General features: G+C 37.8%; 1 protein-coding gene across 41 annotated transcripts in view; it reads left to right on the plus strand.

Annotated features, from left to right (window-relative positions):
- Nucleotides 1-595: 595 nt before the first annotated feature.
- Nucleotides 596-26,738, plus strand: part of SLMAP (sarcolemma associated protein) — a 147,373-nt gene continuing 121,230 nt past the window's right edge. For all 41 annotated transcript variants that reach the window (XM_067754848.1, XM_067754845.1, XM_067754862.1 and 38 more), the window contains exon 1: nt 596-793. In XM_067754848.1, the coding sequence (XP_067610949.1) occupies nt 596-793 (198 nt within the window). The remainder of the gene's footprint in view (nt 794-26,738) is intronic.

A 26,738-nucleotide genomic window follows, 5' to 3' on the forward strand; every position in this document is an offset into this window, starting at 1 on the left:
CGCTGGCCGTCTAGACCCCTTAGCCGCCCCCATCGCCTCTCGTCCCTCCACTCCCGAGGCCCTCGAGGACGGGCGGTGGCTGCCCAGAGGTGCTCAGCTACACCACCTTTCTTCCGCCCGAAAGGACCTTTCTGGCCGCACCGACCCTTTCTTCATGCTGCAGTGCTGCAACATTTCCGCCACCGAGGGGGGAAAGCGGCCGCGATCCCAAACAAAACACAAGAATTGGTGTGTGACTCATCTGGTTGTATACCTCCAGTCCTCAAACTGTCTTCCAGGAGTTTTCTTGGCCGAAGCTGTCCAATGTTTGAGCCTTTTCTTCCCAGGGAAGAAGATGGACTGAAAGCTGCCGGTTGGGGACTTTTTGTGATCAGGGCCCTGCTGGGTTTTAAAGGAGGTGATGGGGTTTGCGCTGGCTTGTCTTCCCACCCCAGTGAAGAGTTTTTGATGTTCACTGGTTATGCTTAGACAATGTGCAGTTTGCTTTAATTTAAAATTTGGGGGGGGATAGGGGTATAGGCTTGTGAAGGGCAGTCCGGATCCGGTGGAACTCCTCTTTGTCCCTGGTAGGAGAGACACCCCAAGTCTGTCCTCGATGCCGTCAGCCTTGGCCATCTTCACTTGTCGCCCGAACTCACACCCGTTTCAGGAACGTCATGTCTACTTGGACGAGCCTATTAAAATCGGCCGCTCGGTGGCCCGCTGTCGACCAGCACAGAATAATGCTACCTTTGATTGCAAAGTGCTGTCAAGGAACCATGCTCTCGTCTGGTTTGATCACAAGACGGGCAAGGTAATGTCACTACGTTGTCTAACAATTGTTGCTTTTCGTTTCCCTTTGCCCCTTCTGCATAATGAATGTGGGATCCCAGGGCTTGCACCCAGAGGAGACTTTCAGCAAGGCCATGAAACCAACTTTTTGTGTGTCTGGTTCTAGTGGAAATTTGATTGAGGTGGTTGAATGGAAAACAGAGAAGGTATTGTTAATTAAATGCCTCGAGAGGGCGATGGCATCTTGATAACGTGGTCATTCCCAGTGAAATCCCAAACCCTAATTCATTTTAGAAAACTAGATAGCGAAACTTGGCTTCTTGCTTTCAGTCTTTTTAGAAAGGTGAATTTGCAGTTCAGTGCTTGATGAAGCAAGCAGCAGTTCCCAAAGCAATGCAGGGAATCTGCGGCCGGTATTACTCTGGGGCTCAAATGACTCAGTGGTGAGATATAGTTAACACAGTAGCTTTTAGTTGAGTTCAGATCAGGGCTTTTCTAGCAAGGACAGTGTTTGTGTAAATTTATTTTGGAAGATTTGATACATATTTACCTAGGAAGGGATAATTTGCAGTTATCAAAGCCAATTTAATTAAGCATGAACAACTAACTTGACGATTTCAGAGTTTTGTTTGCAGGTTGGGTGAACGTATACCAATTGCTTTTGAAAATGACTTTTTGATGTTCCCTTCAGCACTTAATAAAAACAATGCATACTTACAGAGGTGATATTTAAAAATCAGTGTTAAAAATTAATTTATTTTCTGAAATTATATCCAGCTCTGTCAGTTATTGCATTACCTGGATGTGATAGCTTGAATTTAGCGCTCTTCATTATAAGTGACTGACTATTTTAGCATTTTTATGTTGGCATCCTAATTAACTATACATGTGGTTGCTTATATTTTAAGAATACAAGAAAAAAATTGAGTAAGACCCTTTCAATTTTTAAAACTATCTCTGTGTGAGGAGAATATACTAAAGAGCTCATGTTTGTGCTTAAACCTCAAGTTTTAGTTAAGCTACTGAATTAGTTCCAACTTAGAGTAAGTTATGTAAGACTAATAAGAATATCTCCGGTTTCACCTCCTGACTTTTTGGTCCCTCTTTCTGAGTTAAATGATTAAGTCTTTTTTAAAAGAAGAATTTAAGTCTTTTAGAAAAGTACTGTTTTGAAATGAAAGAAACCTGAGCCTCAAAAGGAAGAGAGAAAGCGTTACTTCTGAATTAAGGAATTATTATATAAATCATTTTTCAAAGAAAGGAGGAAAAGATTGCCCAAGTGCTGTGTGCTTGTGTAATATCTATATCCTACTCTGTATGTAGGATAATAACTAAAAAGTATGTTAATTTTTCTGTATAACACCAGATGCTCATTTATTTACCTGTGGAACAGATCCTTTTTTCTCCCTGGAAAGTAAAGTTTGGGTGCCTGAAAGACCTCATAGGTTACCTATAGTAATTTAAAGAACTCATCTTTCCGGCAGTCAAATTCAAACATAGATAGTTGCCTTAATCAGCTTTTACATTTTTGTCCTTTTATGTCCCTGGGCAACAGTTAAGGTGAAACTTAATCAGGTAATACGTTTCTTAAAGTACATTGCAAATGTACCTTCTTTGATTTATTTTGAGATGACTAAGGATAGATCAATGGTGAGTGTTTATTGTATAAATTGAAATATGTTGAAATTTTGAATGAAATTTGTTATTAGAAAACCTTATCTTTAAAGGATATGCAGCTTATTTCTACCATTTGAACTTTTTTTTCTTTCCAAAACATACTCAGGATGTGAGGCCTTTACTTTAGGGGTAGATATAGCTATTGATTATTTTACCACCTACCACTTAGTCTATTTAAAACAACCTGTCAGATATTGCCATGTGATCAAATTGTTTTAAGAATTAACTATTTAAAGTTTAGGTTTGAACAGACAGTAGGTTGTTGTTTTTTTTTTAATCTTTTAATTTGTTCTCAGCAGGAGAAATAAGGAAAAGTACACCTACTCAGCTTTTCCTGAAGCATAAGTCCCTCTTCTATTATTTTTTAAAAAAATTTTTCTATCTATTATTTTTGGCTGCGTTGGGTCTTCCTTGCTGCACGTTGGATTTCTCTAGTTGCGGTGAGCGGGGGCTACTTTTCGTTGCAGCGTGCAGGCTTCTCATTGTGGTGGCTTCTCCTGTTAGGGAATGCGGGCTCCAGGCGCGCAGGCTTCAGTAGTTGTGGCACGAGGGCTCAGTAGTTGTGACTCATGGGCTCTAGAGCGCAGGCTTAGTAGTTGTGGCACTCGGGCCTAGTGGCTCCGGGCATGTGGGATCTTCCCCGACCAGGGCTTGAACCCTTGTCCCCTGCATTGGCAGGCGGATTCCTAACCACTGTGCCACCAGGGAAGCCCCAGACAGTAGGTTTTGATTGAGCATCTGTTATGTGCCAGATAGCGTGAGGTACACAGTTACAAAGAAAACCCACAATTAGACCAAATATCATTTATTGTTTTCTCTGTAATAAATTTCCAGTATGAGGATTTGTTACAATTTTATCGTAACAGAAGTCCCTAGGGCCTAATATATTTTCCCAGCAAATTTCTTCCTACAACACTAGAATCCCCTCCTTCTTTAAGCATTGCCTCAGGCAAGTTCTTTTTGTTTGTTTGTTTCCTCAAACATCTTTAAACTTCAGTTTTCTCTTCTGGGGATAATAATAGTACCTACTGTTGTTTCCAGCATTGAGATAATCATGTAAATCACTTAGCACCCTGTTCCTGGCCCTTAATAAGGGCTCAGTCCTTAGAGAAGAGGGTGTTTGGGGGTCAGGGGGAAAGGGAACCATCTAGGCAGGTCTTTGCAATTTGCTGTAGTGCTGTGGAATCTCAGGAAGGTAATGAGACATTTTTTTCTTTCATGTGATGGCATAGGTGGAAGTAATTTTTAAAATTGAAACGTGAAGAACTTTGCCCCAAATTGGCACCTTACCTGGGAAGTGGAAAATTGGGGTAATATGCCCTTTGGTTGACTTTCAATTTGTGAGTGTTGCATTCTGCATTCATCATTATGGGAGAACCATTAAAAGCTGGAAGAAATTATAAACACTTAAAACTTTCTGATTATTCAAGTAATACATGTTTATTGTAGGAAATTTACGGAGTGTAGGCAGATGGAAATCTATGTGACATTTTTTAATGCTAAGTTCATGGAATGTGTTATGGTACTTAAAACCTGCATGCTGGAGGGTGACAGGTTTGCCAGAGAGTGGAATTTAATAAGCTTTCCCAAATCATCTACTCAGGGATGTAGCAGTTGGATATTGCCCTGCCTGGTTTCTGGCCCTGTGTATCATCCTTCACTCCTTTTTGGAGGTCAGACTCTTCAAATTAGATGGCAGATTATAGGATGGTCATTAACCCTTCTATTGACTCAAGGTACCACTGAACAAGCAAATCTACCCATATGGTGGTTACATAGAAGAGATAGTAAGCGGACTGCCTCCTTCTGATTTGGATGGCCCTATTTGATTTGAGGCTTTGTGGACCAGCGATAGTCTAGTGGTCGACACAGTAGTTTATTTCCAGTCTCACTGTAGTTTACCTAGTAGTAAGTAGTAGTAGTAGTTGTCTACTTCCAGGTTCACTTTTTTACTTAAATTCAGCACATATTTTTGGGCACCTGTTCTATCATGATCTGTTTCAGTGGAGAGCATAGTGGTGGGGTGGGGGCATGGGGGAAAATGAAGAGAATTGGTAAGAAATTGTTACTCCTTTTTAGGGGCTTATATTTGGATAGAGAGGGTGACTAAACACCTTGAGAACAGTTGATTTGAGATAAGACAGTATTATATAAGTTCAAATGGCTAGAGAGTGATGGTGTTTGAATTAGACTTCAAAACAGGAGTGGACAGGTACAGGTTAAGAAAGGGTGCTTTTATGGGTTGTGTTTGTGTGTGAGGGGATGAGGGTGGAATAAAACAGACAAAAGCAAGTTATTTTGAATGATTTGGGCATCTTCCAAACACTGAAGAAACTGATTTTGTTGGATAGAAGGTCTTGGATAGTAGCTATGGGTGAACATTCGTTGTGTGTGGTGTTTTCATGTTTCTGCCTTGTTTTTGGAATTAGTTTTCAGACCTTGGAGGAGAGGGTCTCTGCCTTATGTGTCTGTTTCCTATTATTTCTTGTTAAGTAGATGTTGAGTAACTGAAGCTGAGTAGATGCCCTGGTGCCAGGTTGTGGAATGCCTTTGTTGCCAAACTAAGGGCATGGACCCATGGGTTATGGAAGGCCCAGGAGAGTTCTATGCCGAGCGTTGACATACCAAAACCATTATTTAAGAGTGATAAAACGTCCACGTGTAGAGAGGCCTGGAGCAAGTAAAAACAGGTAACTGTTAGCTTAACTAAACTTATTGTGTACATTGTACCATGCCCTGTTCTAAATGCTTTACGTGTTAACTTATTTAATACTTAAATATCTAAGATAGGTGCTTATTTTTCCCCTATTCACATATGAGGAAATTAAGGCACAGAGTGATTAGATTAGGTTAACTTGCCCAAGTTCATATAGCTAATAAATGGTAGAGGTGGGATTTGAACTGAGGTTTTCTGACTCTTGAATCCAAGCTCTTAACTGCTTTGCTATTCCAAGGCTTTGTAAAAGTTTAGATATGATGTCATGTTGTAGGGGCGTGGGCCAGGTTAATAGTAGGAAAGAAAACGACTAAATGCCAGAAAATGAAAAAAGACAAATGTGTTAACTTGTCTGTTAGGACTTCAGCAAAGAGAGAAGGTCTGTATGGACTGGAGATTTTAGGAAAGGTTTCATGGATAGATGGTTTCATGGACGAGATGCAATTTGAGCTAGACCTTAGGACTTTTTGGATAGGGCAGAATGTAGATAGAGTCAGTCGGAAAGGAGTTTTGGGTGGGAAGAATTGCTCAAGTAAAGGCATAGAAGCAGGAATGATGTGGCACGTTTCAAGGACGTTGCAAGAAAGTCATTGCAAAGGAGAAATCTGCAGAATTTGACAACCAGGATTGTTTCTTCCTTCTTCCTTCCATATGACTGCAAAGATCCTGGGCTCAGCTTCTGGGGAGAGTGGCAGATCATACATTCATTGATTTTGTCTGTATTATGTTTCAACAGATATCTGTTTTTTTTGTTTGTTTGTTATTGTTTTTTTTACAGAAGTTACAAAGGTCATTTATTTAAATTTAAATTTATTCTTTACCTTCTCAGGCTCCTGTTTGGTTTTCTCAAGTGGTATTTATGTTAGAGCTTAGTATCTATTCTCTTTTGTAAATAGGGAGGAGGGTGTCTGTCATTTAGAGTTTTAAGTGAAAAGATTGTGAGATTGGTTCTTAATGTATATCAGTTACTTGAATCCAGAAAAATGGTGGCATTTGTTAGCTGCAGAAATGTTCTAAGGACTCTTTCCTGCCCATGCTTCTCTCACTACCACTACCAGTAGATGAACAGTTTATACGCCTGCTCAAAATCTAGGTTGTTTGCCCCTTTAATTTTTTTTTTTTTGCCCCATTAGTTTTTAACATGATATACAAAACCTTCAAAATCGTCTCTCATTCCTTTTTTTTTCCAGCTTCATTTTCTATTACTGTTTTTTTCCTTTGCCCCAGGCTCTGTGCAGTAGCTATGTGACAGTGCTCATTGTTCCTAGAAAAAGTGCCGTTTTTGCTGTTTTGACTTCCAGAATGACTTTTCCCCTTCATCCCAGTTCCAATGTGACACCTTCCCTGACTCCCACTGAGGAATTAATTGCTTCTTCCTCTATACTCCCATAGAACTTTGTATATAATTTCGTTATGAGACACAGACAACAAAATAATTATGACGCAAATGCACTATTGCTCTGCCAGATGTGAGCTCTTGAGAACAAGGGAATAGGCACTACATAAATGCTTGAATGAGTGAAATGTGAACAATGGAGCAGTTTCTGTTTCTGCAGACCCTGAGGAGGGTCAAAGAGCAGAAGGTCATTCGAGTTAATTCTCAGTTTGACGTCATGGACTCAGTTTCCAATACATGGTGTTTGTATAAATCATTACTTATTGAGAATTTGCAGTGTGCAAGACACTTTGCCGAGTGTTTGGTATCTTAGATAATCTTGTGATTGGTGATATTATGAATTTTGAGCCATTACATATATATCCATTCTCATGCAAAATAATACTTTTAAGGGTTTGATGATATTCAGAATGCTTTCTTATTTCACTTGATCTGTATAACACTTAGGAGGTAGGTAGAGCAACCGCAGACTGGCTCCATTTTATGAAAAAAGAGTTTGCTGTTTAGAGGTTATTTGCACAAGGTCATCTCTTAGTAACTGTGGAGAGTTGGAACCAGAATCTAGATTGTTTCCCTCTGAGATAAAAGCCAACTGCTAGACATTTATTCTGAACTATCTTATTATGGAATGAACAATTATTGTAATGAAAATCTGTCTTTTGCTCTCTTGAAGGGTAATCTAAGCTATTATTTTCTGGAAGTATAACTAAAAAGCTTGTCATATGACAGACTTTCAAAGACTGAGAGAATCTGAGTTAATTATTTCTCTGAGTCAGCTAGCACTTTTTAAACATACCCCTACTACTCCTAGCAATAAATATATTTTTTCTTAAGTTTGCATTCATGCAACTGATTTGGATTTGAGTGTTTATGCAAATGAATGAAACAGCCTTGGAAAAACTTGTGTGACGTGTAAATTTTTAATTCTTTAAAGAGAATAGCTGACAGGTGTAAAGAAAAAAAGTAAAGTTTATATAGGCACTTGAAAACATGGAAGCCTTTGGTGATTGTGCTGTATTCTTTGTCAAATATGTAATTTGGGTTAGATTTTAATTTAAAGACATAGGAAACTTTGTTTTCTTATTTATTTGCATTAAGGTTTTATCAATACTTTCAGGCTTATGATTTTATCTACATTTATAACTACTGACTTATTCTAGCTGAGTCAAGTAGAAATGAATTTCCAATATGGACCTTCAAGCTATTCTTCCTTTTTTTATTTTTCACTTACAAAAATAATGGATACATTCTCATAAAAATTGAAGCAATAAGGACGTATGTGGAGTATATATATGTTCTCCTTCACATAGGTACCTCTTATCCTCTTCCCTTCCTCTAGAAGTAACTTTTGTTATTAGTTTGGTATGTAATTTTCAGAGCTTTTTCTGTGCATTTGTCTACTTGGGTATGTAGATAAGTAAGGTTTTTTGTTGTTGTTACTTTTTTTCATAAGCAATTGGATCATAGTTTTAAATGTACTTTTTAGCTGATGATATCAAGTGAATTATGCTCAGCTTATCTGAAATGTGTTAATATGCTCTAGGTTATGACCAGCATCCAGACTGCTGTAAAATTAATATCATTTTATTGAGCACTTACCAGGTGGTACACTGAGTTTTATATGCATTATCTCATTTAATCCTCACAACAGACTTTTGAATTTGTTAGTATTATTATCCTCAGGATGAGAAAGCTGAGCTTCAGGAAGGTGAAGGAATTTGTTCAGGGTAACACAGAGAGTGGTGAAGTCAGGATTTGAACCCCAGTCATCTGATTGCAGAATGCATGCTCTTGATCGCTCTGTTGCTTGCTACCTCAGCACCTCCGCACAATTAGTCATTGTTAATCTCATCACCAACCAGTTAGTGAGCAATAGATCAAAAGAAAAAAAAATATTGAAATAAAAACCTTATTGTCTGTTAACTCATAGATATTTGGGTAGTAAATCTGTGTAGAGTTTCAATTGAAGATCAGTTCCTCAAACAATATTTATTACTTAAAATTTTACAATTTGAAAAAAAAACCTCTACATGTAAAGATATTAGAGTATCACTGTTCAGATACTATAATATACTAAAAAAGATACTCTTTCATTGGATAATTTTTTAGTATGCTTTATTTTTATTGAGATATAGTTGATTTACAAAATATGCGCGTCCGGAGCCTGTGCTCTGCAGCGGGAGAGGCCACAGCAGTGAGAGACCTGCGTACCGCAAAAAAAAAAGAGGACTGTTAGATGGAGTAATAGGTTAGTGAAAGCAGGTTAGTGTGGAGGAAGTGGAAGAATGTAGAGTTCAGTGTGGATAGTCTAGCAGAGCAGCTTTTGAAGTACTGTGTGGCTTAATTTCTGTCACTAGTTTCTTAGTGTGAATGTCTTACTCTTGGTTAGACTTTTGTTTTATTGAATTTAGTAGATGGTGTTTCGAAATTTAACTACATTTGTTGAAACAAAAGTCTAACCAAGAGTAAGATATGAATACTGAAGAGGTAGAGACAAAATTTTGGTATTATTGAGAAGCTCTAGTGCCAAAGTCTTAATGTGGGAGTTGAGAAATGGTTGGAAAGATGCAATTTATAAGTCCCAGTCTGAACCTGGGAATCTTAAGATATTAATTTTTCTCACCAGTGCATCTTTTGCATATGCAGGCCTATAGAACATGGTAAAATATTGTTAGAATGAATGATGTTGTCTTGACTAGAAGAAAGTAGTCGTTTAAATTATAGTTGAACTTAAACTGGGACCATTCCTAGTCCTTAACAAGTATCTGAGTGTCTCATGTGTGCAGTGTAGTGCCCAGCAGATAGTACTGAAAAATATAGTTACAATACAAATAAGTCCAACAATAGAAGTTATCTACGAATCATTGTTTCCAAGGAGCTAAGGGAGTGATGTATTCCTTCCCTAGGATTGGGGGCAGCAAATATGGAAGGAATGAAGAGGGCTTCAAAGACAAAGTTGTTTTTAAGCTACTGTATGAAGAGTGAGGGTTTACTCTCTGTATAAAATAGAGCAGGGCATTCCAGCCCCAGGGAATAGTGTGTGTTTAAGGCAGAAAAGCCTAAAGAGAATGATGTATTCTGGGAAATGCAAACCCAGAAGTTAGCAGAATTGAGGAGGGGAAAATAGAGCTGCTATCAAATCTTTGGGGATCATTGAACACTGCTGGTAGAAGTTTTAGGGTTGGACTACCTGAGTTGGAATCCTGGCTCCATTGCTTGCCAGGTGTGTGACCTTGAGGAGTCTCTGTGCCTCAGTTTTCCTCATCTAAAAATGAGGCTAATAGTGAGATTCACCTCATAGGATTGTTGTAGAGATCATGGGAATTCTTGTAAAGCAGTAAGCAGAATGTTTGGCACAGAATAAGTACAGACAGTCCCTGATTTACAGTAGTTCAATTTAGGATTTTTCGACTTCATGATGGTATGAAAGTGATAATACATTCAGTAGAAACAGTACTTAAGATTTTGATCTTTTCCTGCAAAATGTGGTATGATACTCCCTTGTGGTGCCGGGCAGCGACAGCAAGCCACGGCTCCCAGTCAGCTCTACAATCCCAAGGGTAAACAGCCAGTACACTTAAAACCATCTGTGCCCATACAACCATTCTGTTTTTCATTTTTAGTATAATACTCAATAAATTACATGAGATATTCAACACTTTATTATAAAATAGGCTTTGTGTTAGATGGTTTTTCCCAACTGTAGGCTAATATAAGTGTTCTGAGCATGTTTAAAGTAGGCTAGACTAAGCTATGATGTTCGGTAGGTTAGGTGAATGAAATGCATTTTCAACTTACTTACAATGGGTTTATTGGGACATAACACCATCGTAAGTCTAGGAAGATCTGTGTTCAGTAGCTTGTGGCTATTTTAATTTTTCTTTATATTTTTAGTTGGTGTGTTTGCACGGTAAGACCTGTATGCTTAATTTTTTTTAATTGTTAAAAAGGTTTTCTTCTTCGAATATCTGCCTTTCGAGTCTCCTTAACTAAGTTATTTGATACCTTGAAACTTCTTTGAATGTGTTAAAGAAATAGTGTGATACAGTAAAAAAGAAATTTGGTCTTTGTCCCAGGTTCCTGGCTCACAACGCCTAAAACTCGTGGAATCTCCTGAATGATAAGTGTGTCTCTTATGTGCTAATAAGATGACTGGTGGCTGGGAGCCCCTGGATAGCTTCAGGATGGTACTGGTCACCAGAAAGACTAAGTGATTAGAGGGTTGGAACTTTGGGGCCCGCTTACCAATCTCTGGGAAGAGGAGGGGTAGCAGGATGAAGATTGAGTTATATAAAAACTCTTGAACAGTGAGATTCAGGGAGCTTTTGGTTTGGTGATCACATCGAGGTGCTGGGAGGGTGGCTCACTGGAGAAGACATGGAAGCTCCTAGCCCTTTTCCTCATATCTTGCCCTTTGCAATTCTTTCATTTGATCATTCCTAAATTGTATCCGTGTTGCAAGTATCGGTGACAACCTGGGACTTTTGACTGGCAGTAGAAGTGGGGGCAGTCTTGTGGGACTGAGCCCTTAATCTTTGGGATCTGACATTAACTCCAGGTAGATAGTGTCAGAGTTGAATTGAATTTTAGGACACTCGGCTTGTCTCAGAAAATTGGAGGAGTAGTGTTAGAAAAGACAGCCACACATTTGGTATCAGAAGTGTTGTGAGTAAAAGCAGTTCAAATAGTCTTCTGATTAATATCCATTATCCAGTACTGCCAAGTTTGTATGCTTTCCCTGTTAAAAGGAATAAAAATCATTAGCATACTTGGCTTACCTTACTTGAAGATATGGAGTTAAAGGAGTTGAGTAAGTTATGTGATGAGAATCTAGTTAATCAATCAGGAAACATGTAAGAGTGTGTATGTTATATTAGGCAACATGGGGCATAATGAAAGTATTAAGATATCACTTCAGTCTTTGAGGAGCTTATAGTTTAATTGGGAAGCCAGACCTAGCCTCATAAACAACTAGGGAAGAATTAAGTTCTAAATGGAATTAAGAGCTCTATGTGATTAAGGTGGAGAAGGCTTGAATTGGACCCTGAAGATTTAGGATAGAAGATAACAGGTGTCCTTGGTGTATAAAGGTCTGCATGAAAAGGCGTAAAGCCAGAGGGATAATCCGGAGGCAGCTGTGTGTTGAGGAGCTCTACTACTGGATTGAGCAGATAGTTTAGGTTAAATGACAGAGGTGAACTTGTCAGGTTCCATTACAGGAAGGCTGTGGAGGTGGGGCAATAGGGCAGAAATCTTTAGGGAACCAAGGTCCAAGCCCTGGGGTTAAGAATCTTGGATTTGTAGTTTAGGGGAAAGCCGTGCCTCCCCTTAACCCAGCCAAATAACCCTACTGACTAAAATGGTATGTTCTGTAGTGGGTTATGAAACACCCATCTGCTTTAATAAGCTGACTTTATAATAAAGTGGTTGGAAAGTGGTGAGGATTTGATTCATAGTGAGTAGACAAAATTCGAAGTTTCCAAAGTATGATTTCTTATTTTCAAGATGGTTTCTCTCTTGGCATGTTAAAAGGTTGCATTTGTGTGCCTCATTTTAAGGTAGACTTTTTTTGTCCGTCACTTTAAGTTCTGGAATAAACTTATTTAAATACCATTTCAGGGGGCTTCCCTGGTGGCGCAGTGGTTAAGAATCCACCTGCCAATGCAGGGGACACAGGTTCGAGCCCTGGTCCGGGAAGATCCCACATGCTGCGGAGCAACTAAGCCCCTGTGCCACATCTACTGAGCCTGTGCTCTAGAGCCCACAAGCCACAACTACTGAGCCTGCGTGCCCAAACTACTGAAGCGCATGCACCCTAGAGCCCGCACACCGCAACTGCTGAGCCCATGCGCCACAACTACTGAAGCTCATGCACTCTAGGGCCCATGTGCAACAACTACTGAGCCCATGAGCTGCAACTACTGAAACCTGTGCGCCTAGAGCCTGTGCTCTGCAACAAGAGAAAGCACCTCAATGAGAAGCCTGTGCACCGCAACAAAGAGTAGCCCCTGGTCGCTTCAACTAGAGAAAGTCCACTTGCAGCAGTGAAGACCCAGTGCAGCCAAAAAAAGAAAGAAATTTTACTTCCCTGGTTGTCTAGTGGTGAAGAATCTGCCTTCCAACACAGGGAATGTGGGTTCTATCCTTGGTCGGGGAACTAAGATCCCACGTGCCACAGGGCAACTAAGCCTGTGCGCCACTACTACTGAGCTTGCGCGCCTCAACAAGAGAGCCCGTGTGCCACAAACTACAGAGCCCACACGCTGTGGACCCTATGTTCCACAACTAAAGAAATGCCTGCTAGAGAAGCCCATGCGCCACAACTAGGAGAAGCCTGCTAGAGAGAAGTCCATGTACCACAACTAGAGAGAAGCCTGCATGCCACAACGAGAGAGAAGCCTGCACGCTGCAACGAAAGGTCCCATATGACTCAACAAACATCCTGCTTGCTGCAACTAAGACCCCTCACAGCCAAAAAAAAAATTTGTCTTTTTTTTTTTTTTAAGTCTCTTGTTAGAGAATATAGACTATCTTTATGCGCTTGGCGTACGGAAGGATACCATAAATAATTCACAAAAAGAACACATTGAAGTAAAATATTGATAAATTCAAATACATTAAAATTAATTTTGTTCGTTAAAATAGAATGAAAAAAATGAAGAAAAACAACTAACAGAAGATAGTTATGGTACATACACTTGTAAAATATTGGTATCCAGAATATAGAAAGAACTTGTCCAAATTAATAAGGAATACAACCCAACAGAAACAATGGTCAAAAGAGACAAATAAGAATTTCACAGAAGACGAAGAAAGAATGGATAATAAGATCAGCGTAACTAGGGAACTGTAAACGGAAACCTCGAGATACCATTTATACTCATTTTATTTTATTTTTATAAATTTATTTATTTTTGGCTGTGTTGGGTCTTTGTTGCTGTGTGCAGGCTTTCTCTACTTGTGGCGAACAGGGGCTCTCTTTGTTGCGGTGCACTGGCTTCTCATTGTGGTGACTTCTCTTGTTGCGGAGTATGGGCTCCAGGCACATGGGCTTCAGTAGTTATGGCATGTGGGCTCTAGAGCACAGGCTCAGTAGTTGTGGCACACGGGCTTAGTTGCTCCGTGGCAGGTGAGATCTTCCTGGACCAGGGATCGAATGCATGTCCTTTGCATTGGCAGGTGGATTCTTAACCACTGCGCCACCAGGAAGTCCCTATACTCATTTTAAAAGTTGGACAGTATTGGGACTTCCCTGGTGGTCCAGTGGCTAAGAATCTGCACTCCCGATGCAGGAGGTCTGGGCTTGATCCCTGGTCAGGGAACTAGATCCCACGTGCTGCAACTAAAGATCCCGCATGCCGCAACTAAAGATCCTGCATGCTGCAAAGAAGATCCCGTGTGCCGCAGCTAAGACCCAGCACAGCCAAATAAATACATATTTAAAAAAAGATAACATCAAGTGTGGGTGACACTGTAGAGCACTGGGAACTCTCGTACTCTATTGTTGATATGATCAGTTACATTGAGTTTTGAATGTTAAACCAACTTTGCATTACTGGGATAGAATCCACTTCATTGTACTGTATTATCCTTTTATACATTGCTGGTTGATTGGCTTATATTTTGTTCAGGCTTTTTGCTTCTTTCTTGATGAAAGATTAGTCTTAAATGCTTGTTAGTGTTCACCAGTGAAGTCATCTGGATCTGTTTGTGTCTTTTTGTGTGTGTGTGTGTGGAATGTTTTAAACTATAAGCTTAATTTCTCTGTTAGCTGTATGGCTTTTCAGGTCTATTTCTTCTCGCATTGACTTTGGTAGTTTTTGTCTTTCAAGAAATTTCTCTGTTTCATCTTATTTGTTGGATTTATTGGCATAAAATTATAACATTACCTTATTATCCTTTTAATATCTATAGAATCAGTAGTGATGTTACTTACCTCTCTTGTTCCCAATACTGATAATTTGTATCTTTTCTCTTTTTTTCTTTATCTTTTTTGCTAGAGAGTTATCAACTTTACTGATCTTCTTAAAGAATCAGTTATTTTAAATAGATTTTTCTTTATTATTTTTTTCTGTTATCTGTTCCATGGATTTCTGTCCTTTATTATATCCGTTTTTCTGCCTTCTTCGGGTTTAATTTCCTCTTCTGTTTTTTAGTTTCTTAAATTGGAGGCTTAGATCATTGATTTAATGCTGCTTCTTTCCTAATGAAGCATGTGATGCTATAATATAACCATTTTGGTAAACAATTTGACATTGTTATAATGTTAAACTTGTATATACCTAGTGACCCAGCAGTTCTTCACCTAGATATATACTCTAGAAAAACTTTTTTACAAATCTGTATCAGGAGACATGTTCAAGCATGTTAGTAGTAGCATTTTTCATAATAGCAAAAACTGGAAATAATCCAGATGTCTATTGACAGAAATATGTAGATACTTCTTTTAATTTACACCATAGAATACTGTACAGGAATGAACATGGATGAACAATAGCTGTATGTATCAATGTAGATGAATCTCAGAAATTTTGAATGAAAAAAGCAAGTTGCAAAGGCATACTTAGACTCTGTAGCCAGTTAGTATAAAATTTAAAAATCACAATTCTCATCCATATATCCATTTTACTACACATATAGTAATAGAGTGGTAAACATATTTCCTTGTGAGGGTGGCAGAGAGTGAATACAAGAATAGCTAAATTTTACGTAGTATATGCTGGAAAGTGTTAAATACTTTACGAATATATACTTATTTAATTCTCATAATTAAATGAGTACCTGCTGTGAAGCAGGCACTATTATTATTCTCATTTATTAGTATAGGAGCTTATAAATAAGAGTGCAGAAAACTTTAACTTCCCCAAATCATAATGCTAATAAGTGGTAAACCTTATAATCAAACTCAGGCAGTCTGCCTCTAGAATCTGTACTCTTAACCCTTAAGCATACAGCTTGCCTCATGGAAGGGGTAGGGAGGGGGTTCTCAAGATAGGTGTTAGGTACATGAATACTTCTTTTATTATTTTTTAGTTGTTATTCATATGTTTGTGTTTATTTTTATATGTACGAACTACTTAATTAAAATTTTGAAAGAAAAATAACAAAGATCAATGGAATGTGAAATGGAATATAAGAAACATAAGCCCCCAAACTGTGTCCCAAATGGAAGTGTAGGAAGTCAACACTTTTAATTTTCTCTAACATATTTCCTAGATACTAATAGATCATGAAATATTAAAAAATCACGAGTGTGTTGGCTTAGTGGTGATTCATCAGGCTTATACACTTTTTATTTGTTCACTTCTCTATAGGTGTTCCATACTTTAATAAATTCTTTATAATAAAAATATCAGATAAGATTTTTTAAATTCCAAAGATTTTTTATTGCAGCAACATTACATATTTGTCTTTGTTGAGATGATCACAAGGGCATTATAAGATGAGTTATAAAGTAAGGCTGACTTTTTGAGATTCTGCTTCATTGTAAAGTCTGTAAAAAGAATGAGGAATCTGTCTTTGTACTGATATGGAGAATTCTCCATGATATGTATTGTCAGGTAACAAAACAACATGATAGATGAGGCACAGAACAATGTATATAGTAATCTAGCTTTTATGCAAAGGAGGGAAAATAAGAATCTATATTTGTTGTTTATTTGCTTATGCATAAAGAGATCTGGAAGGATACAAGGGAATTAGTAACTGTGGTTACCTGAGAGTGGGTTCGGGGATGCAAACTGAGTTGATCTGAGATAAGGTGGCAGGAAGACTCTTCAGTGTATGTACCTTTTTAGTTCTTTTGGAACTGTGCAACTATACCACCTATTCTAAATAAACCAACATCAATTTATTCATTTAAAAAGAAAATATGTTTACTATGGCTCTCTTAGGTAGATTCAGATTTATGTCCTTTTATTTATTTGTTGGCTATAGGATACTTCCATTTCCAGGAGATTTGGTTTTATAATCTCTTGAAATAGTAGAAATTTTGGGAACACTATACCATTAATTAATAAGGGTTTAAGTTCAAAGAGGACTTTTTCAATTAGATTCTCAAAGTCTTTCCAGAATCTCCCCTTTTCCAGTGTTAGTTCTTTGATTATCTTCTGTCTCTTTTGGATGTGGTACATTTATAGGCAGAACTTTCCTTTCAATGAGGAGGCTTTTTAAAATAATACCTTATATTTAAACAGTTTTATAATTTATAAGCTGCTTTGGTACTGTGACTTTGAGCTTTCTGACATCATTTAACTTAAAAACTAGGAAAAGTTAGGGCTTCCCTGGTGGCGCAGTGGTTGAGAGTCCGTCTGCCGATGCAGGGGACACGGGTTCGTGTCCCGGTCCGGGAAGATCCCACATGCCGCGGAGCAGCTGGGCCTGTGAGCCATGGCCGCCTAGCCTGCGTGGCCGGAGCCTGTGCTCTGCGATGGGAGAGGCCACAACAGTGAGAGGCCTGTGTACCGCAAAAAAAAAAAAAAAAAAAAAAAAGGAAAAGTTAGTGTTTAGATGGCCAAAGAGTTCCTTTTTTCCTTTTTTTTTAATTAAAAAATTTATCTGTTTACTTATTTATTTATTTTTGGCTGCATTGGGTCTTTGTTGTTATGCGCAGGCTTTCTCTAGTTGCAACAAGTGGGGCTACTCTTCATTGCGGTGCACAGGCTTCTTGTGAAGCACGGGCTCTAGGCACGCGGTCTTCAGTAGTTGTGGCACTCAGGATCAATAGTTGTGGCTCATGGGCATAGTTCCTCTGCAGCATGTGGGATCTTCCCAGACTAGGGCTCGAACCCGTGTCTCCTGCTTTGGCAGGCGGATTCTTAACTACTGTGCCACCAGGGAAGTTCCTGTTATGTTAGTTTCCGTTGTACAGAAAAGTGATTCAGTTGTGCATATATGCATTCTTTTCCATTATGGTTTATCACAGGGTATTGAAATAGCTCCCTTTGCTAAACAGTAGGACCTTGTTGTTTATCCATTCTATATATAATAGTTTGTATCTACTAACCCCAAACTCACAATCCACCAGCTAGCTCCCCCTCGGCAACCACAAGGCTGTTCTCTATGTCTGTGAGTCTGTTTCTGTTTGTAGATAGGTTCATTTGTGTCATGTTTTAGATTCCTCATATAAGTGATATCATGTGGTATTGGACATAACCTTTTCTTAATGACCTAATTTACTAATACCATTAGAGTTTATATGTTTTTTATCCCAGTGCTAAGTGACTTTTTAGATTAGCAGTTTTAAAATTACTGAATTATGCATTTTTATGTGTTGGTTCATCTGAGTTGTTATTTGTCAGTTTTCTAGGTCAGCCATTCCTATAGGAACTGTTTAGAAACAATAACTAAACATTTGTAAATATGAACCGATAAGGAAGCATGTGAACTTTACAGTGCATCAGCTTGGACATCTGCTCCCACACTTCTTTCCTTTCTGGTTATCAAGTGAATATGTTGTAAGTAAAATGGTATTATTGAAATCTTTGATAAATATATTGGCAAAACCTTTTAGACTAATGTTAAGATGTTTTACCTAAGATCAGGTAAAATAGATGGTCATCAGATCTCTTCAACTTTTCTTTACAGTATTAGGTATTTTGATTTCTTCAGCTTTTTTTTTAAACAATATAAGTTATTTTTGTATTACATTTAAAAAATTTTCAGTAACTATGTAACTTCATTTGTTGGAAAATACATAATAGTTTAGAAAGAACTAAATAGAAAGAACTTACATAGTTCTTTCAGCAAACTATCAGTCAAATATATCAGTCTTCTACTACCAGGTGCTAGAGATGAAAAAAGAAGAGTCTGCCCTCTTAAAATCATAAGTCTATTTGCATAAGACAATAAAAAACCTTTAGTATAATATTTTATAGTGTCATATGCCTGTGTATTATGATATTATAGAGGAAGAACAACTGATTCAGTGTGTTGATTAGTTTATGCTAGTTATACTGTGGTAATAAACAACCTGAAGAGCTCAGTGCCTTATAACAACAAAGATTTATTTCTTGCTCATGTTAAATACTTAGGTAGATGGCAGCTCCATCCACAGTTGTTCTCCTTTCTGGAATTCAGGCTGAAGGAGCAACTCCTGTCTGGGACATACATGTTCTGGTAGTAGGTATTAGAAGGCGAAGAGCTATTCAGAGCCATGGAATTACAGTTAAAGTTTCTGCCCAGAAGTGGTACATGTCACTTCCACTCACATTTCATTGGCCAAAGCAAGTTATATGGCCAAACATGACATAATTGGGCAGGGAATTGTAATTAATATTCATTTAGGAAAAATCAGTGGAATAATTGAGTACTGTCATCCGTTCTGCTACACTCAGCTTACTTCCCAACTCAGTGAAAATTATACAGCCTTGGGAGCTGTCAAAGAAGAATGCATTTAAATAAAAGAAAAAGAAGAATGCATTTTAGCAAAAATAAAGTTTTCTAGTCTTTTATGAGTATTCTAATATCCATAAGGTAAATGGTTTGTATTTCTCTCAGAGAAGAGAAAATTAAGGCCTAAAGAAATTATAATTTGAAGTAGCAATCTCCTTTTTATGAGAGAAGTCTATATCGTTGATATAGTACTTAGTATCTTTTGTGAATAACTCTGACATTGAGTTATGGGGTTTAGTCATAAGTGATGTTTTTTTCCCAGACATCTATTCATCAACTTTATCTTGCCAGTTTATCTGCCTTGTCATGGACTGAATCTGTATTGATCATATTTTAAAATAAAACACTGGGATATATTAGTTCATAGGGTCAAACATTAGAGTATTTATTTATTATTGAGATATAGTTGATTTACAGTATTATGTTAGTTTCAGGTGTATGATATATTGATTCAAATTCTTTATAGATTAAACTCCACTCAAAGTTATTATAAAATATTGGCTATATTTCCTGTGCTGTACAATGTCCTCGAAGCTTATTTATTTTATATGTAATATTGATAGTTTGTACCTCTTAATCCTCTACCCCAATTTTGCCCTTCTCCCCTCACTTTTCCCATTGGTAACCATTAGTTCTGTATATCTGTGAGTCTGTTTCTGTTTGTTATATTAATTGGCTTGTTTTATTTTTTAGATTCCACATGTAAGTGATAACATATAGTATTTGCCTTTCTTTGACTTATTTCTGTAAGTGTAATAACCTCTAGGTCCATTCATATTGTTGCAAATGGAAAATTTTTCATTCTTTTTTATGACTGAGTGGTATTCCAGTGTGTGTGTGTGCGTGTGTGTGTGTGTGTCTTTTGATGGACACTTAGGTTGCTTCCATATTTTGGCTATTATAAATAATGCTGTTGTGAACGTTGGGGTGCAAGTATCTTTTTGATTCAGTGTTTTCATTTTCTTTGGCTATATACCCAGGAGTGGAATTGCTGGATCATATGGTAGTTCTATTTTTAGTTTTTTGAGGACCCTCCATACTGTTTTACATAGTGACCACCAATTTACATTCCCACCAACAGTATACAAGGTTTCCCTTTTCTCCGCATCCTTGCCACATTTATTATTTGTGGTCTTTTTATGTTTGTTTGTTTTGCGGTCTGTGAGCGTCTCACTGTTGTGGCCTCTCCCGTTGCAGAGCGCAGGCTCAGTGGCCCTGGCTCACGGGCCCAGCCGCTCCGCGGCATGTGGGATCTTCCCAGACCGGGGCACGAACCCGTGTCCCCTGCATCGGCAGGCGGACTCTCAACCACTGCGCCACCAGGGAAGCCCTATTTGTGGTCTTTTTGAGGATAGCTATTCTGACAGGTATGAAGTGATATCTCATTGTGGTTTTGATTTGTGTTTCTCTGATGATTAGTGATGTTGAGCATCTTGTCATGTGCCTGTTGGCCATCTGTAAAACATCAGAGTATTTAAAATAGAGAGCGACATAATTACATAACATTTGCTTATTGGACATCTTTTTATTAAGCATCTACTATGGCATGTTTGCTAGCTGACAGGGATAAAGGGGTGAAAAGATATAACCCCTGTTTTTAGGGATTCTGTGTAAGTGGACATGTCTACAAAAAATTACAATTCAGTGAAATAATTGCTTAGAGAGATACTATTCAAATGGACTGCAGTAGAAATATTGAGGATGGAATGACCAATTGAGAAGGCAATGAAGGAGGGAATGGCTTCTCCAGAGGTGATATCTGAAACAAATCTTAAAAGGAGAGCAGGTTTTAGCATGCAAATGAGGGGGAAGTACATTTTAGGCAGCATGAGTGATAGTTTTATTGGTACTGATAGGAATAAAAATAGTTGGCTTGTTTGAGAAACTGATTTTGTGTGATATCATTTAGGTGAGGAATAGAAGATGAGGCAAAAAAGACAGTTCAGGACGAGGCTGTGAGGGATTTTAATGTCATGCTCCTTTTTCCTTTAGGACAAGTGGTGAGGGGTGCCAAAAGATTTTAAGTAATAGAATTACACGGTTAAAACTTTGTTTTTAGAGCAGCAGTCTTAGTGACAATATGAAAGACATTGGGATTGTGCTCAGAGGCAAGGAGACCCAGTAGAGTGATATAGTAGAAAGATCAGTTAGAGATAAATTCCCAGAGTGCAACCACATCATCTGGATGGAGTGAGACAGATTTGGGAGTCACTACCCGATATAGTGAAGGCTGTAGGAAATACACGCCCAGGGAGGTTTGTACATCCTAGAAAAGTAGAAGCTAGGAAAGAACCCTGGGGATGATCAACAGTTGAACTGCTGTGAGGGAAAAAGAAAAAGAGAGTTGGAAGGGACAACCAGAGAAGTAGGAGGACCAGGAAAGATTGGATTTGTGAGGTACAAGGCAGGGAAGAGTTTTTGAGAAAATACTCGTGTCACCTTTTAAGAGCTGAAAGCAGTCCTTGGATTTGTCAGGTAGTAGTCTCATCAGTGACTTGAGGGCTATTCAGTGGAGTGGTGGGTATGGAAGCTCACTGGCAATGGATTAAGGCCCTCCATTAAATTTAGAATGAATTTTAAACATTTATATTTAAAATTAACGGGACTTCCCTGGTGGCGCAGTGGTTAAGAATCTGCCTGCCAGTGCAGGGGACATGGGTTTGAGCCCTGGACCAGGAAGATCCCACATGCCTCGGAGCAGCTAAGCCCGCGTGCCACAGCTACTGAGCCTGCGCGCCAGAGCCCGCGAGCCACAACTACTGAAGCCCACGTGCCTAGAGCCCGTGCTCCGCAACAATAGAAGCCACCACAATGAGAAGCCCGCGCACCGCAACGAAGAGTAGCGCCTGCTCTCCGCAACTAGAGAAAGCCCGTGTGTAGCAATGAAGACCCAATGCAGCCAATAATAATAATAAATAAATAAATAAATAAATTTAATGGAAAAACATAATTAAGTTGCTTTGGAGCAAAGGGGTCAAATAAAATATTTTCATTTTCAGAGAGATATCCATTAATGGAAAGATAATAAAGATGTACTGAAATATGTATTTTAAATACATTTTATGAGTTCTAGGATGGAAAAAGTTACTTTGAGCAGCGGGTAGGGGAAGAAGGAGATTTTGGAGGAATGGCTTTTTAGGAATTTTGGCCCAGTATAAGTATATAGCAGCAGTCTTACTTTAAAAAAATGTACCATTTTATTTAGCATATGTTGTAGTTCTCAACATTAGTACTTTTTTACTTGCACAATGTTTTCTATTGTAAAGCATGCATGTCAAAACCCAAAATCTGCACTGTCACTTCCTTAGTGTAAATCCGGCTTTGCTACTAAGATAATATGCCTGAAACAGAGTGTAAATATCTCAGGATCTTGAAAAACAATTTGAGAATGAAAAAAAAAGTTAAGGTATGATAAATTTTCTAGTTTATGACTATTTAAAAGTTCAGTATTTGCAGCATAATCTTTGGAAAACTATCAAGTGAACTCCTGTATCAACAGAAAGTGCCAAAAATTGCTTAAGCTTTTTTACATAGCATCAAGTTTGCTCAGATTAAATACTCTAAAATTAGTTTTAGTAATAGAAATCTCTCATACCTGAACCAATTTATGTTCTTTACTAAACTTTGGAGTTGAAACTGATCTATTTAAAGACATACCTATTTATTAATGGAAAGCGAAACAACATTTCATCTCAAAATTTGCTTGTTCTTTTTTTTTTGGTACTTAAAAATTTTTTTCTTATTTTTTAATTTTTTGACTGCGTTGGGTCTTAGTTGCGGCACATGGGATCTTCATTGCAGCTTGTGGGATCTTTTGTTGCGGCGCATGGGCTTCTCTCTACTTGTGGTGTGCGAGTTTTCTCTTCTCTAGTTGTGGCGTGCCAGTTCCAGAAAACCTGGACTCTGTAGTTTGCTGCACGCAGGCTCTCTAGTTGAGGTGCGTGAGCTCAGTAGTTGTGGCGCTCGGGCTTACTTGCCCTGCGGCATGTGGGATCTTAGTTCCCCTACCAGAGATCAAGCCCGTGTCCCCTGCATTGGAAGGTGGATTCTTTACCACTGGACCACCAGGGAAGTCCCAAAATTTGCTGGATATTTTAGATTCAAATAAAGTTCTTAGTAGAGGTAAATCTAAGACAGTATTCAAATATGAGAAATATAACAGGATGTTTTAGTGGGCTGTCTTTTTAGTGTGTTCAGAGGGAGTTGTTTGAACTTGAACTACAGCTTTAATTGCATGTCTATTGCCCACAAGTATCTTTTTTAAAAAGAGAGGTGAGGTGAAATGAACTAAGTAATGATATTTGTCATTATTCTAACAATAGAGTACTTTGATTTAAAGAACAAAATTTTGTAATAACTGTGTTGATTAAATATTTAAATGCAACCTTCTTAGTGATATTTTTATTAAAAAACACCATTTTTTTCGTTGGTATTGATTTTACTATTTATGTGACAGGTATAGAAACTTCTTATACATGTAATGTTTTAAAATAAGATGTGTCTTCTTAACAATTGAGGTAATTTGGTTTATAACATTATATATTTTGCATGTACAACATTATATTTTTACTTATGTGTATACTACATTGTGCTCACCACCAAAAATTCAGTTTCTGTCTGTCACCATACAGCATACAGTTGACCTTATCCATTTCACTCCCCCCTTCCTCTTCGGTAACCACTACTCTGTTCTCTGTATCTACATGTTTGTTTTTGTTTGGTTTGTTCATTTATTTTGTTTTTTATATTCCACATATGAGTGAAATTATAGTATGTGTCTTTTCCCATCTGAAGATGTGTCTTTTTTTGATCCTCCATGTAAATTTATAAGTAAATTAGCGGAATCAGGCATTGTTAGAAATTGTTCTTATGGTGTTTATCACTGTCTAGTAGTTTTTTCTTGTCTATTATCCTGAACTGAATTCCTTTAAGCTGGAGGATTTTGTTTTCTTTCTGTGTTCATCGTTCTAAGTTTAGTTAGTATTGAATAGATTTTAACAGTTAGGTTTTATATTTTCTGCTTAGATCTCTTAGATAGTGGCTTTATCTATTGTATTTTACTTAAATCATATCTTTGTCTTTAGGGGATTTTATCTTGTGTATTGTGTGTTCCTATAACTTGACCATGATGAATTCTAAGCGTATATAGTTATTTTTACCATTTAAAAAGTTAACTCTTTAGAATTGTACAGACTCATTTATGTTTTTCATTATGCTGGCAATGTAAAAAATAAAAGAAATTTATGATTATGTTTAAGTGTTTAACAGCACAAGCAAGTTATGTAGCCTTCTTATCTGCCTCCAGTCAGTGTGGTATTTCAAGGAAAATTCTTTTCTTCCCTGAAGCTCTAGTTTTAGAGCTCAGTTATCTCTGGCTCTTCATTAAAATTCCATTTCTAGATGTGAAGAATTCCCTAATCTAGATGGGAATTCCTAAAATATATACACAGATTTCAAAGTGCTGTTGATTCATTTAGCCAATATTATTGAGCTCTTCCTGTGTGCTAAGCATTGTTCTAGTTAAACAAAACAAAGTCCCTGCCCCCATGGAGCTGACATTCTGGAGTGCAGTGTGCCATCATCCGGTTTTCATCACCTCAGTCTATTTAGGACAAAAGGGAGTGCTTGATTTACTGACAGGGAATGCAACATAGTTCAGTTCATCTTGTCCTATAAATTTGCTGTGTAAAAGCAATATTGTTAATATGTATCCAAAGTATTCTGGTTAAATTTCAGTTTTGCCCAAAATTGCTAGTGCTCTACACTTGGTGAAGTCTGTTCATATCGCCTTCAGTTTTATAAATTTAGACTGTATGTGTATTTTCTTAACCTTGTTTAATGTACTAAGTTAGATTGTTTTTTTTAAAGTCATCAGGGAATCTCTTTAGATGAGTCATTGAATGATTTTGTTTTGGTTATTTTTGTTTTCTCTCTACTCTGAAACTTACTTTTCCATTTTCCTCAGTGTGAATTTTAATAGAACTTTTCAAACTTTTGTTTGCGTGACACATACTTTCCTAGTTCTTAATTTTTTTGACTTTTTTGACAGTTTTGACATTTCCATCTTTGTTTCCATTGCTTATGGTTTCCATAAAGACTTTACCTTTATCCTTTAGATTCCACGCCTCATTCTCTCTCTAAATTCATATACTTAGTCATTTTTTAAAAAATTAATTAATTAATTAATTTTTTTGGCCACATTGGGTCTTCGTTGCTGCACACAGGCTTTCTCTAGTTGTGGTGAGCGGGGGCTACTCTTTGTTGCGGTGCACAGGCTTTTCACTGCGGTGGCTTCTCTTGTTTCTGAGCATGGGCTCTAGGTGCGTGGGCTTCAGTAATTGTGGCATGGAGGCTTAGTAGTTGTGGATCGCGGGCTTTGGAGCACAGGCTCGGTAGTTGTGGCGCACAGGCTTAGTTGCTCCGCGGCACGTGGGATCTTCCCAGACCAGTGCTCGAACCCGTGTCCCCTGCATTAGCAGGCAGATTCCTAACCACTGCGCCACCAGGGAAGCTCTACTTACAGTCTTAAATTACCACTTCTAAGCACTTAATTTCAAAATTTATGTCCTTATCATGAATTTCTTAACCATATTTTTTAGTTTATTTTTAGTTTTTCGATACACTTCAGTTGTTTTTAGTATATTCACAGAATTGTGCAGTGATTACCACATTCAATTCCAGAATATTTTCGTTGCCCCCAAAAGAAACTCTGTACCCATTAGCAGTCACTCCCCATTTCCTCTTCTCCCCGCTTCTGGTGACCACTAATCTACTTTTTGTCTCTATAGATTTACCTGTCTGGAAATTTCATATAAATGGAGTCATACAACATGTGACCTCTTGTGCCTGGTTTCTTTCATTCAGCATAAGTTTTCGAGATTCGTCCACGTTGTAGCATGTATTGGTACTTCATACCTTTTTATTGCCAAATAATATTCCTTTGTAGGGATATATATATAACATTTCATTTATCCATTTATCAGCTGATGGATATTTGGGTCATGTCTATTTTTTGGCTATTAAAATATGCCGGGACTTTCCTGGTGGCACAGTGGATAAGACTCTGCGCTCCCAATGCAGGGGGCCCAGGTTCGATCCCTGGTCAGGGAACTAGATCCCACATGCATGCCACAACTAAGAGTTCACGTGCCACAACTAAGAGTTCACAGACTGCAACTAAGGAGCCCATGTGCCACAACTAAGGAGCTCGCCTGCTGCAACTAAGACCCCATGCAACCAAATAAATAAATAAATAAATAAATATTAAAAAAAGAAAAAGAAACATGCCACTGTGAACATATATGTACAAGTTTTTGTGTAGAGGAAGTGCCAAACTGTTTTCCAAAGTGGCTGTACTATTTTATCTTCTCACCAGCAATTTATGAAGGTTCAGTGTCTCTACTTCCTGTTCAAACTTGTTATTATCTGTCTCTTTTATTGTAGCCATTCAGTGAGTATGAAGTGTCTCACTGTGTTTTTCATTGTATTTCCCCAGTTACTAACTAGTAATATTGAGCATCTTTTCATGTACTTATGGGCCATTTGTATACTTTTCTGGAGAAATGTCTGTTCATATCCTTTCCCTGTTTAAAAAAATGGATTACTTATCTTTTTATTATTGAGTTGTATATTCTGGATACAATTCCTTTATCAGATGAATGATTTGCAAATATTTTCCCCTATTTTGTAGATTGTCTTAATGGTGCCTTTAAAAAAGTATTATTGTAAGATACACATAACAGAAAATTTACCATTTTTACCATTTTAAGTGGTATTAAATACATT

This window comes from Pseudorca crassidens, chromosome 10 (assembly GCF_039906515.1).
Source record: "Pseudorca crassidens isolate mPseCra1 chromosome 10, mPseCra1.hap1, whole genome shotgun sequence".
Classification (NCBI taxonomy): domain Eukaryota; kingdom Metazoa; phylum Chordata; class Mammalia; order Artiodactyla; family Delphinidae; genus Pseudorca; species Pseudorca crassidens.